This window comes from Ceratotherium simum, chromosome 23 (genome assembly GCF_057802395.1).
Source record: "Ceratotherium simum simum isolate JZ-2026a chromosome 23, ASM5780239v1, whole genome shotgun sequence".
NCBI classification, from domain to species: Eukaryota; Metazoa; Chordata; class Mammalia; order Perissodactyla; family Rhinocerotidae; genus Ceratotherium; species Ceratotherium simum.
The window spans coordinates 1,199,917-1,213,645 of NC_141922.1; the positions used below are offsets into that span (position 1 = coordinate 1,199,917).

General features: G+C 56.6%; 1 protein-coding gene and 1 long non-coding RNA gene across 3 annotated transcripts; one reads left to right on the forward strand and one right to left on the reverse strand.

Annotated features, from left to right (window-relative positions):
* Positions 1-881: 881 nt before the first annotated feature.
* Positions 882-7,487, reverse strand: MAPK15 (mitogen-activated protein kinase 15). 2 transcript variants are annotated; one of them, XM_004443037.3, is made up of 14 exons: positions 7,389-7,476; positions 6,029-6,127; positions 5,742-5,771; positions 5,547-5,637; positions 4,972-5,102; positions 4,704-4,867; positions 4,362-4,501; positions 3,519-3,576; positions 3,026-3,163; positions 2,778-2,883; positions 2,457-2,658; positions 2,210-2,343; positions 1,976-2,104; positions 882-1,877 (listed from the first exon to the last, which is right to left on the reverse strand). In XM_004443037.3, the coding sequence occupies exons 1-14, from the start codon at positions 7,455-7,457 to the stop codon at positions 1,701-1,703; spliced, it is 1,668 nt and encodes a 555-aa protein (XP_004443094.1). In that variant the 5' UTR covers positions 7,458-7,476; the 3' UTR covers positions 882-1,700. The 2 variants fall into 2 exon arrangements, with proteins under 2 accessions (XP_004443094.1, XP_087303429.1); XM_087447303.1 differs by lacking the exons at positions 2,210-2,343; positions 2,457-2,658 and having other exon boundaries at positions 7,389-7,487.
* On the forward strand, positions 3,318-6,065 carry LOC147913962 (uncharacterized). The gene is made up of 3 exons (XR_015555939.1): positions 3,318-3,550; positions 5,026-5,094; positions 5,380-6,065. It is a non-coding gene; the product is annotated as an uncharacterized LOC147913962 (long non-coding RNA).
* Positions 7,488-13,729: the final 6,242 nt, after the last annotated feature.

Sequence of the window (13,729 nt, forward strand, 5' to 3'; positions counted from 1 at the left end):
TCCCTCGGGACACCACCACCCTCCCCACCTGCTCTGCCAGTACCTCTACCCGAATCTTCTAACCCAACACAAACTCCTTCTGCTTCTCAGCCCCTTCCCGTGACAGGCCGCTTAACACCCTCAGTTAGCCGTCTGCTCCCCCTCCTCAGGGCGGCCCAGCCCTCCGTGTAGGCACACCCCATGGGCACTCCCCTGGTCACCAAGGCCAGCAGACACTTCCCAGCCTCATCTTGTGGCTCCCATGCATCTGAGTCCTCCTCTACCCTGGGTACGAAGTGGCCACTCCCCAGGTGTCCGGGCTCCCAGCCCTCCCATGCCAGCGGCCCTGCCTCTGTGCGCAGGGCTGGACTGCCTTGGGCACCCCCTGCTCCCTCTGGGCAGTAGCATTCATCCCACAGCCTTGTCTGTCCCCCTTCTCCATCACCTTAGGGCTATGCCTCAGGCTCCAGAAACTCAACAAGCTGCCCCCTCGGCAGCTGGCCCATCTCCAAGCCCAAACTGTGGCCTTCATCCTCAGCCTCGCCTTCATCAGCTCCTCCCAAGCCCTGTTCTCTCTGCTTTCTGAATCTCTCTTGCAGCCGCCTGGTCTGGGCCCACCCTCCACCCAGCTCTGCTTGCCCACGCCTCACCCCTCCCGTCTGTTCCCCAGCAGCAACTAGCCAGCGGCTTTTACAGGAGGGCAGAGCTCCCTGCTCCTGGCAGCCTGGCCCTCAACACAGCACAGGCCTCACCCCTTAGGCTTCGAGCCCCCCCAGCCAGGCGGCTGCCTGTGTTCTGGTCCCTGCACAGAGTCAGGTGCGTGCGGGGCACTCATGGAACCATGAGGTACAGCTCATGCCTGCTAGGCCCCTTGGATCTCCCCCTACCCCCCACACCCCTGGACCAGACTCACACCAGGCCCTTTGCCGGGTGGTGACCAGAGGAGGTAGCCTTGAGCCCCACAAGACATCCCTAGGGTGTCCCCCACCCTCCCCCAGGACAAACCAGGAGCCAGTCACTGTGTGGGGGGGCACAGGCTGGGGTCACTGACAATGACCACAGTCAGGGTCTGTGCCCTGGGGCACTGCCTCATTATCTCTTCTCCTTTTCCTCTCTGGCTCAGGGTCACAAATGTGGTCACGTGGTGGCTTGCGCCCAGGCACAGGTCCCTGCCCTGCCAGGACGACCCTGGGGACAGCATGGACCCTGTAGCAGGTCCAGGCTGGGATCTGACAGCTTGGCACCAGGAAGGCCCCATGGCGTGTGTGGACAAGGGACAGGAAGCTGGCCGCAAGGCACCCCTCAGCCAAGTCTTAGATGCCCTGAGCCTGGAGGGAAAACACTGGGCGCCGGGTAGACAGGAGCCACAGGGTGACAGCAGATGGTAACAACACGGCTTCTCATGGGGTCTGTCCTAGATATGGGACAGGGTCCTCCGAAGGGGGTCCTCTGGAAACCGGTACTGTGGCCTCAGAGGGAGTCCCTTAGTGAGAGTGAAGGTGGGCAGCTAGGCTGGAGACTGACAAGACTTTATTGGCAGAAGTGATTGGGGCTGGGGTGGGAACCTCATCTACCCCCCACAGAGGCCTGGACAAGAAGCTAGACAAGGAAGGGAGGGGTGGGGAAAAGGGGGGTGGAGAGTGCTGGGCGTCGGAGGGGGGGTTGATCCGGGGCCTGGAGTGGGGGGGCGGGCGTGCGCGGGTTGAGGGTGAGAGGGCAGCTCACGCGCGGGGTCCCGGGAGCAGGGGCAGGCGGCCCAGCGCCGAGCGGCAGACGGTGCCGTAGGCTTGCGAGTAGCCCCCGAGCGCGGCCCGCGCGGCCCCCTGGGCCCCCTGCAAGGCCGAGGCGCCGAACATCCTCCGGCCAGGCCGGGGCTTGCGGGGAAGCCCGTGGGGGACCTGCATGCAGTCGAGGGTCCCCGTCAGGGGGTGGCGCGGCCGGAGAGGAGGAGGGGGGCGGGGTAGGGCGGACGGGAGGGAGGCGAGGGCCGGCTCACCCGTGGCGCGCCGGCCGCCCTCACCCCTCTGCCCGGGTCGCGGTCACTCCGGATCAGGGCCTGAATGGCCACCTGGGCGGCGGCCTGCGAGGTCAGGGAGGTCGCCGCCCCCCTCACGCTGGGCTTCACCTGGGAAGGGGCACGTCACAGGGTCACTGAGGGACCTGGGTGCTACCGGCCCTGGGAGAAGTACAGTGGGAGGGGTCCTCCTGCGGCCACCCTCCCACGACCTACCCACGAGGGTGCCGAGGGGGGCGCTGCCGTCGCCCCGGGGGGCCTTTCCCCTCTCCCAGGACCTCCTGGGAGTGGAGGCTGGAGCAGGGGGGCCGAGCTCTGCCTGGGAAGGCTCGTGGCTCCGCCAGGGGCTTCTGTGGGGTCGGAAGATCATCCCCCGGGGTTAGGAGTCCGGCTGCGGACAGTTGGTGTCCCACCCAGAAGGGGCCAGGCCGGCTCGGGGTGGGCGCCGTCAGCGATCACACACCGCGCGCGGGCTCCTGGCCGGGGCCACTCTGAGGCCTGCGTCCAGGGTTCTGCGCCGGCGAGCCCGAGGGCAGCGCGGTGGAGGCTCCGGGTTTGGGCGGGGGCGCCCGGGGCCGGGGGGCGCTGTGCTCCGCCCCCGAAGGGCCGCCCCCCAGGCCGTTCTCTCTCGGCACGCTGCTGCTGCCCCTGCGCTCCGGGATCATCTGCGGGAGGGAGGGGCGCGGCTGGGCGTAGGGGGCGGAGTATCTGGGGTCGCTGAGGCAGGGGGAGGCCTCAAGGGTGCGCGTGGCTGGGGAATGATGGGGTACGCGGGCCGGAGCACCTGATAGAGGCGGCTGCGATACTCGGGGGCCGAGAGCTGGACTCCTTCGTGCACCGGGAGCCGCACATCCGCCTCCAGGGCCCATTCCCGGGCCGGGCAGTGGAACCTGCGGGAAGCCAGCGAGGTGGCGGCGGGAGAAGCGAGACCTCTCAGGCAGGCCTCTCAGACCGAGCCCAGGATGGGCACCCAACCCCCAACCCGGCACGTGGGGGGCTGGCCCGGGGGACCCCGCTCTCTCCCGCCCCTACCTCCGCACGTAGGGGTGCTGCAGGGCCTGGGCGGCACTAAGCCGTTTGTCCGGGGCAAACACCAGGAGTCGCCTGAGGAGGTCCAGGGCCTCCGGGGGGGTGTCGGGCGGCAGGAGGGCGTCCAGCGTCTGCCGTGGCCTGCAGCGGCCCGAGTATTATCCCCTCTCCAGGCCGCGGCCTCTCCCCATATCCACGTCTGTGGTCCGGGCTCGGCTTCCAACCCTCGGCCCCGCCCCTTAACTGTCTCTCTGGATCACCGCCCCCGACGCAGGACTCTCGGGCAGACTGTCTTCCGGTCCCCTCCTCTCTGCACCCGGCCCAGCTCCCGCGGGCCCTCCCCCCGCCCCAGGCTGAGCTGGGCAGACGCTTTTAGCGTGACCAACAGTTGCTGGGTTTGAGACCATCATCGGGAGAGCAGGGCTGGGCTGGCACACACTGGCCAGCAAGGCTACAGGAAGAGGCTGGAGGCCGGCTCCCAAGCACCCACACTCACCGGGCCCCCAGACGGTGCAGGACAGAGGCGCTGTAGGTGGAGCCCAGAGCCAGGAGGTCTGCGGGGTGGGTGGCAGTAAGCGGTGTGACCAGGAGGGCCTGGTGGGGTGGGGTGCTCAGGGAGCTCTGGGGCCCTCTCTTCTGGCCCCATGGAGTGACCTCTCTGCAGGGCTTAGGCTGGCTGTCAGGGCTCGAACCCCAGATATCTGGACGCGTGCACCCACGTGTGCCTGTGTGCACCCACACATGCACCGCCCTCGCACACTCTTACACCATCAACATGAGCCCATGCTCACATGTGCACGCAGGCCCAGCACATCGTGGCACCCCCACCTCCATGGAGGAGCCCCTTGCCCTCTCTACCCAGGAAACCAGAGACTTGGGGGAGAACAGGGCTCCCTCCACCAGGTCCTTCACCTATTTCTTGCCCCACCCCCCCCACTCCCGCGTCCCGAACAGGAAGGACCCCTGCAGCCCCTCCTCCCCTGCTGCCTTCCTCCCCCTCTTCCCCAGACTTCCCCAGCTCAGCTCCCAGCACAGCAGGGAGTGCTAGCACAGCTGGGCCAGCACTCTTGTCCTGACCCAGCTGGCCCTTCGTGGGCACTGCTTGGCCCTCATGGACCTGGTGGCCAGGCCCTGCTGCCTTGCAGACTCTGCCCAGTCGCTCCTCAAAACCCCAGCAGCTCCTCCTTGGGCCCAGTGTCCGCATCTTCCTGAGGCTTCTGGGCCCTCCCCATCCTCCTCCCTACCAGTCCTGGCCTGTCAGGCCCTGTCTCCCCACAGCGGTGTGCTCTGACCCTCAGCGTCCCTGGTGCCCAGTGGACCCCCCCCCCCACATGCTCACCCTCCTCAGATGGTGGTGGGATGGTCTCCAGGATCAGCTCCAGCTGGTGGAGTGTGGATGTGCCAGGGAACAGGGGCCTCCCCCGAAGCATCTCCCCCAGGATGCAGCCCAGACTCCACATGTCCACCCCAGGGGTGTACCTGGGGCAAGAAGGGGTGGAGGCGTGGGGGGACCCCAGAGCAGAGGTGGGAGTGGGAGGAGGGACATTCAGGGGGCCAGGGTCTGGGGTGCTGGGAGGAGCTGTGAGGATGTGTGCTAGGGCAGAGGAAGGCCTGGGGGCCCTGGGTGGGCAAGAGGGCATGCGGGGGTGAGAGGGGGCAGGGGTGTGTGTGTCACTGTTACCTGCTCGAGGACAGCAGTACCTCCGGAGCCCGGTACCAGCGTGTGGCCACATACTCTGTCAGGGCCTGGCCCTCCGGCCCTTCAGGGAGGCCGCTGAGGGGACGGGCAAGGCCGAAGTCACAGAGCTTCACCAAGCAGCTGGCGTCCAGGAGAACGTTGGACGGCTGGGGGAGAGGAGGGAGGTGAGGGCTGACGAGGCCAGGGCTCGAGGTTGCCTTGGTGGGCACACACACGGCTCAGGGCTCAGGAAACAGAGTGTGGGTGGCACCTTCTGGTCCCGGTGGATGACACGTCCTGAGTGGATGAACTTGGTGGCCCGCAGGAGCTGGTAGAAGATGCAGCGCCTGTGGATGTCCGTCAGCAGGCCGCCCTTGCAGATGACGGCATTCAGGTCAGTGTCTGGGGGGACACGCAGGTCAGCCTGGGGGGCCCGGGGTGAGGGGGCCAGGTCTGTCCCACTTTGCGCCCTTCTGAGGTATCCTCGGCCCACCCAGTGCCTGCAGTCCCCAGGCCCCGCTGGCCACCCCCAGAGCCATGTCCTGCACGTGCACACTGCCTGGCAGTCCCCTCAGGCTTCTCAGGCCTGCTCACTGCCTTTGTCAGCACAGCAGTAAAACTGTGTGGAATTATTTTTAATACTTGATTTCATGTTGCTTTTGTTTTATAAAATGAGTAGAGAAAGGAAAATGCAACCACAAACAGTGGACGAAGCAGGAGCCTCATGGAGGTGGGGTCAAGGTGGTCACCACTGGCCACTGCAGGGACCCAAGCAGCAGAGGGACATACAGAGGGAGCCCGGGCCAGGACAGAGGTGGGGCTGGGTCTGAGCGAGGCCTCACTCACCCATAGACTCAAACACCAGGTAGATGTCCCTGTCGTTGTCTGCCGGGATCACGTCCAGGAGGCGGACAATGTTGGGGTGGTCCCCAAATTCCTGGGGAGAGAGCCGGGGGCTGGGTCAGGGGTCGAGGGGCCAGGCTTCCCCCTTGTCTGAAAGACTGCACCTGGGGAAGTGGGTGGATGGCCTTGGCCACTCACCTGGAGCAGCATGATTTCCCGAAACGTTCTCTGAAATGAGACAGAAACACGAGTGTGGGGGAGGACGAGAAGGAAGGCCACGTGGAAAAGATCCAGCGGGACTGATGCTCGCCACCCGCACACCCACTGGACCACGCGGTCTCAGGGGGTGCTGCTCTGAGAAATGCCGGAAACCTGCTGTGACTGGGCTTCAAGTTTGCGCTGGAGCTTCCAGGTACCAAGGTGGCAAGGGTCACCCCCACACCCCTGCCCTGGTCCTTTCCCACACCTCTTCCCCATTCACTTACCTGGGCATCTGTCTTATGCCTAAAGGCATCGAAGATTTTCTTGATGGCCACAACCTCGCCGGTCCTCCGATCCACCGCCTTCCACACAATGCCGTAGGCCTGGGCAGGAGGGCGGTCAGCTTGCTAGGCCCGGGGCCAGCCTCCTGCCTGACCATCCCCTGCCCACTAGACTGCCCCCTGCAGACACGAGGCTCCTCCTTCCCACTCTGGCTCCTGGGAGGGGACAGATGGGGGTGTGAGGGGCTGTGGCTCTGAGCAGGCCCCTGCAGCTACAGGCTGCCCAGCCTGCTGCCCAGGGCTCCAGTGTCTTCTGGAGGAGGTGATGGGAAGCGAGGGGAGATGGAGGCCCCAGGAGGAAATGAGCTCACAGATGAGAGCTTCTGGGCAGAAACTGAAGCCTGTGCCTTCTCAGGGACGGCCTTTCCCCCCTCCAGGCACCCTAACCCCCCTCTCTCACGTACCCTATCCACCCTGTCAGCAAATCCTGTTGGCTCCACTTTCAGAAGTCATCAGAATCCGACCACATCCTCCATCTCTGACGCCCCACCCTGGGCTGAGCCTCCTGCATCTCTCACCCGGATCACTACACTAACCTCTGAACTAATCTCCCTCGCCCACCCACACTGTCCATCCTCGACAGAGCGGGCAGGGTGAGCCTTGTAAAGTGGTACCAACGGCTGCTACGGCTCCCCATGTCACTCACAGTAGAAGCCAAAGCCCCACATAATGGGACCCCCCCCCCGGTCCCTTGTCATTCCTATTCAGTCACACCAACTCTGCTGTTTCTCTGACAGCCAAGCAGGTCCTTGCCTCAGGGCCTTTGCACTTGCTGTTAGCACTGTCTGGACTGCTCTTTCTCCCCTGCCCTGTTACACACTCACATCCACACAGTCACATGCCTTCACATACACATGCTCATACACAACCCCACATGCTCACACACAATCACAAACGCACACAGGCGCACACACGGTTCTGGCCCCCACTACATGCCCACCCGGTTTACTGCTCAGGCCCTTCCCCGGCCCGGCCTGGGATCTGCCCTTCCCCCTAGGCGCCTAGAGTGGGCGGGCCTGGCCTCCCCAGAGCGCCCTGGGGGCACTGGGGGAGGCAGCCCGGCAGCAGGGGATGGTGGCTGGGGCTCCAGGATGGCTCCGGCCTGAGACCGTTGGGGGCCCCGGCTGTCACTTGGCTCTGGGAGCCAAGTGACAAGTTCCTTGGGAGTAGGCACGGTTAGGGCCCTGTTACAGGAGGCCCAGACACCGAGGGGCTCGGTGACCTGCCCAGGGCCACACCTCCAGTCCGTGGAGGAGTCTCGGCAGGGTGAGAGGGAACAGACTCCCGGGCCTCCCGCGCTCACCCCCTTCCCGAGCCGCCGCTTGAGCAGGTACCGCTGGGCTACGTGACGGTCCACCTCGGCGGCGCTCATGCCGGCCGCTGGGCGCCCGGAGGCCTCCGGACACCGCTGGGCTGGAACTGTTGAACCCGGTTGCCGTGGGAACCGGCGGCGCCTCCCTGCGCCTGCGCCGGCCGAAATGGGGCGGGGTCTGCAGCCCAAGCCCCGTCCAACCCGGGGCCACCAGGAGCCCCGCCCCACCAGGGGCGCCGCCCCCTACCCTGGCTGCCCTCAAGTCTGCGCTCCCAGGTTGCCCCAGCCAGACCCCCAAGAAGGTGCCTCCCTCCGCTCATTTCCCACCTCCGCCCCAAGGAGCCTTCTGCAGCTCCTGGACCCTCTCTGCCAACTCTGGGCCTTTGCACGCGCGGTGCCCACGGCCTGGGATGCTCTTTCCACCCTCCGCCTTACTTCTGGACTCTGCCAAGGTGGTGCTGACGGTTAGGGGATCACTCGCTGGTGGACAGCTCGCCCATCCACTCGGGCGCTGTTTGGGGGCAGGGGCCGCGCCCTCCCCAGCGGGTGCGAGCGCCTGGATGGGCGCGTGCTGAGGCGCCGCGAGGAGCCTGGGGGGAGTGCCAGGGCGGGGCCTTCCCGGCCAGCGGCTGGGAGAGCAGAGCTGGAGGAGGTGAGAGTTTGCAGGACCGGCTGAGAGGGGCTGCTGTGCGCTGAGGTCACGCGCCACGCGGCGATCAGAGCCTCGGAGAAAAAGAAAGCGAGGTAAGGAGGCCTGCGGGCGGGGGTGGCCAGGGAAGGAAATGGGAGCACCCGCCAGTGGACGCTAGGGGAGAGCAGCGAGGGGACAGCCAGGCAAAGGCTCCGAGTGAGAGTGTGCGCGGCGCGCTGGAACTGCACGGAGGCCCCGCGTGGCTGGAGCGCTGGGAGAGGGCAGAGCAGGAGGGCCCTTGTTGTGAATGAGACCAGGGGCTAGAGCAGGGAGGAAGCAGAGAGAGGAGGAAACGGTGGGGGTGTGAAAGGGTGGACAGCTCCGAGATTTGCTGTGGGTGGGCTGCGGGTGTGAGAGAAAGAAGAATCTCAGATGACCCCCAAGTTCAGGGTCCAGGGTGTCTGGAAAGACAGGGCTGAGATGGGGAGCAGTGGATAGAGCAGGTTTAGAGAGATTAGGAATTGGGACATTTTAAGATGCTGATATGACATCCAAGTGGAAATCATAGACAGACATGACTTTGGAATGTGGGGACAGGTGACATACCCTGGAGGTGTTGGTGTGGGGCGTCATTCAAAGCAGCAGCGAGGCAAGATCACCAGGGAGTGAGTCGGCACCTGGAGAGGGTGAGGCAGGGCCTGGGGCCTCCAGCGTTCGGGATGAGCTCCCAAACTGTCTGAGGACCCACAGTTTTAAAATAGTTCAATCTGTTGCAGACCAATAATCTTGTAAAATACAATAAAAATGAGTTGCTAGAAAAAAAATTTAAAAACCATAGACATACAAAATAAAGCCCAAAATTTGTATTAGATTCAACAGTCATAAAATGACTCTGTCCTATAGCTGTAAGAGTTTCTTAACTCTTCTTCTCCATTTCTGATTTATTTCACTGTAGACCTGTAAGAAACAGTTTGCGGGCCGGCCCCGTGGCTTGGTGGTTGAGTGCGTGCTCCGCTGCTGGCGGGCCGGGTTCGGATCCCGGGCGCGCACCGACGCACCGCTTCTCCGGCCATGCTGGGGCCGCGTCCCACATGCAGCAACTAGAAGGATGTGCAGCTATGACATACAACTATCTACTGGGGCTTTGGGGGATAAATAAATAAATAAGAAAGAAACAGTTTGCAAGATGGCCTTCAAGACTGAGAAGGAGAGATCAGTGTGGTGGGACGGAGGCCAGGGCAATGTGTGGGGTCTAGTGGCAGAGTGAAGTAAGCCTCTGAAACGGAAGGAGAGTGCAAATTAGAACGTGAGATTCCGCTGCAGACCCACTAGAGTTGCTAACGTTAAGAAGACTGGCCACACCAAGTGTCGGTGAGGGTGTGGAGGGACTGGAGTGCTCAGACACCGTTGATGGGAGGGTAAATGCTACAACCACTTTAGAGAACAATTTGGCAGTTTTTTAAAATGTTGAATGTATATTTATCATGACCCAGGCGCATTCTCCACCTAGATAGTTGCCACAGAGAAATGAACACACATGTCCACACGGACGTGCACAGAAATGTTCACAGCAGCTTTATCTCTAATAGCCGCAAACTGAGAACGACCCAGATGTGCTTCCAACATTTGAAACAGAGGAAGGGAGAAACAAAACGTGGTGTGACCACACAATGGAATACTACTCAGCAAAAAGGGAAAGAAACTACTGATACACACAACATGGATGCATCTCACAATCATTATGCTACTAAAGAAGCCAGACTTCTCCTCAAAAGAGTACACTGTGGGGATTCCATTTATACAAAATTCTAGAAAATGCCAACTACAGGTCAGTGATGGCCTTGGAGTGGAGTGGAGAGAGAGATGGATTGAAAGTGGTACAAGAAAACTTTTGGAGGTGATAGAAATGTTCAGTTGTGGTAATGGTTTCAGGGGTGTATACTCACATCAAAATTGTTTAAATCATGTGCTTTAAATATGTGCAGTTTACTATACTTCAGTTGTATCTCAACATAAAGTGAGAGGGGTGGGGTATACGCAAGAGAAAAAGAACAAGGAAGGAATGAGGGACTTCTCCTTCTGCTCATGATGGAGCCACTGGTACTGGACACGCCCTTCTTCAAAGAACAGCTGGAAAACCGGACAAAGTATGGTAAACAACTATCTGCAAACACTGGGCAACAGCAGCGCAGGGCTATGATCTCAGGAAAACAGAAACAAACAGGGTTCACTCGACCCCGCCACTGAGCACCACGGCAGGCAGGAGCAACTTACACGAGTCCATACAAAGAACTTGGGGGCTGTGAGCTGAATAATTCTCTGGTTTCACATGGGCAGGGGAGAGCTTTAAGTGCCAAGCAGCTAGGGTGGACACCGGGACATTCAGGAGAGACCCTGGACAGGTCACACCTCTGTGAATTGACTAAACTACCTCCAGATAAAGGCTACTCCCCCCCAACCAGGAGTGTGGAGAATAAGCCTTGACAGGAACAGAATGGTCAAACATCACCCAGCTGCCTGCCAAAACCTTCAACGCTCCTTAAAGGGAAACAACAACAACACAACACTCAGGAACATAAAAGTCACAATACCCAGAATCAAGCATCCAATAAAAAGTTACTAGACTTACCCAATTAAAAATATGGGTGGCTGGCACCATGGTGTAGTGGTTGGGTTTGGCGAGCTCTGCTTCAGCAGCCCGGGTTCATGGGTTCGGATCCCGGGCGTGGATCATCAACAGTGCTGTGGCAGCAGCTCACATACAAAATAGAGGAAGATTGGCACAGATGTTAGCTTAGGGCTAATCTTCCTGAAGCAAAAAAAGAAGAAGATTGGCAACAGATGTTGGCTCGGGGAGAATCTTCCTCAGCGAAAAAGAAAAAAAAAAATATATATATATATATATGGGCAAAGGACTTGAATAGACATTTCTCCAAAGAAGATATACAAATGGTCAACAGCAAATGAAAAGATGCTCACCATCATTAGCTATCAGGGAAATGCAATCAAAGACACACGAGGTATCATTTCACACTCACTAGAATGACTGTAATAATAATAAAAAACAAGTCTTGGCAAGGATATAGAAAAACTGGAACCCTTGTGCACCGATGGTGGCAATGTAAAATGGTGCAGCTGCTGTGGAAAACAGTTTGGCAGTTCTTCAAAAACTTAAACATGGAATTACCATATCCAGCGATCTGACTTCTGGGTATATATGCAAAAGAATTGAAAACATATTCAAACAAATACTTGTACACGAGTGTTCATAGGAGCATTATTCACAAAAGCCAAAAGGTGGAAACAACCCAAGTGTCCATCAACTGATGAATGGATAAACAAAATGTGGTCCATCCATACAATGGAATATAAATCAGCTATAAAAAGGAATACAGGGGGACCAGCCCGGTGGCGCAGTGGTTAAGTGCACATGCTCCACTTTCACGGCCCAAGGGTTTGCAGGTTTGGATCCTGGGTGTGCACCGACGCACCACTTGTCAAGCCATGCTGTGGTGGCATCCCATATAAAGTAGAGGAAGATGGGCACGGATGTTAGCCCAGGGCCAAGCTTCCTCAGCAAAAAGAGGAGGATTGGCATTGGATGTTAGCTCAGGGCTGGTCTTCCTCACACACACACAAAAAAATGGAATAAAGTACTGATACATGCTACAATGTGGATGAGCCTCAGAAACATTGTGCTAAGTGAAAGAAGTCAGATACAAAAGGTCACGTGTTATATGATTCCACTTATATGACATATTCAACATAGGTAAGTCTATAGAGACAGAAAGCAGATTGGTGGTTTCCAGGGGTTGGGGAGAGAGGGATTGTGGAGTGACTGCTTAATGGGTATAGGCTTTCCTTTTGGGGTGACAAAAATGTTTTATAACTAGATAGAAGTGATGGTTACATAACATTGTGAACAAATGCCACTGAGATGGTTAATTTTATGTTGTGTGAATTTTGCCTCAAAAAAAAAAATGTTACAAGGTTTGTGAGGAGGAAGGAAAATATGACCAAAATCCAGGAGAAAAATTGGTTGATAGAACTAGATCCATAAATGGCAGAGATGATGGAATTGGCAATGACTTTAAAAACAGCTATTATAAATATGCTCAGGGATTTAAAGAAAAACATGAATATGATGAGATGAGAAAAGTAAATTATGAAAAAAACCAAACAGAATTTTTAGAGCCAAAAAATAAAGTATTTGAAATGAAAAACTCATTGGATAGACTTAACAGCGGAAGAGATGATCAGTGAACTTGAAGACACAGCAATAGAAACTATCCAAATTGAAATGCACAGAGAAAAAAACTCAACAACCTGCAGGACAGGATCAACAAAAGGAGGTGGTGCAGAAAGTAAATTTGAAAAAGTAATGGCTGAAATATTTGCAAATTTGAAAGAAAAATAATACACTCATAGATCCAGGAATTTAAATGAAGCCTAAATAGAAAAAACACAAAGGAAGCCATAACAAGCACATAATAACTAAATTGCTGAAAAACAGTGAAAAAGAAAAAACACTAAAAGCCACCAAAGAAACTGAGATACAGAGGAACAAAAGTAAGCAGAACTGCAAAGTTCTTCTCAGGAAAAACCTTCAAGCCAGAAGACAAAGCAATGACATCATTAATGTGCTAAAAGAAAGAAGAAACCCTGCCAATCTAGAGTTATATACCCAGAGAAAATATCCTTCAAAAATGAAGTAAAATTAAGATGTTTTCAGACAAACAAAAGCTGAGAGTATTTATCACCTGCAGACCTGCACTACAAAAAAATGTTGATGAAAGTTTTTTACGATGAATAAATGATTCTGGATGAAAATTTGGGTTGACATAAAGAAATAAAGAGCCCTGGAAATGGCAAATCAGTGGCTATACATAAAAGACATTTTTCTCATCTACTAAATTTCAGTAAAAGATAGCTGACTGCCCTCACTGAACCTGGTAGCTCAACAATAGAATCAAAAGTCTATCTCAAATCAAATCACAACCATATGAGATGTCACCTCACACCCATTAGGAAGGCTACAATCAGTAAAATGGAAAATAAGTGTTGGCAAGGATGTGGAGAAGTTGGAACCTCTGTACCTTGTACCCTTGTCGAGAAATTGGAACCACTGTTAGTGGGATTGTAAACTGGTGCAACCACTATGGAAACAGTATGGCAGTTCCTCAAAAAATTAAAATTAGAATTACCATATGATTCAGCAATCCCACTTCTCAGTATACATCCAAAAGAATTGAAAGCAGGGTCTCAGAGATATTTGCACACTCTTGTTCATAGCAGCATTATTCGCAATAGCCAAGAGGTAGAGACAACTCAAATGTCCATTGGCAAATGAATGGATAAACAAAAGGTGCTATATACATACATTGGACTATTATTCAGCCTCAGAAAGGAAGGAAATCCTGTCACGTGCTACAACATGGATGAACCTTGAGAACATTATGCCAAGTGAAATAAACCAATCACAAAAAGACAAGTACCGTATGATGCAACTTGTATGAGGTATCTAAAGTAGTCAAATTCATAGAAACAGAAAGTAGAATGGTGGTTACCAGGGGCTGTGGGGAGGGGAGAATGGAGAGTTATTGTTTAATGGGTATAGAGTTTCAGTTTGTGAGATGAAGAAGTTCTGGAGATCTGTGAATATGTGAATATACTTAACAATATGAATATACTTAACACTACT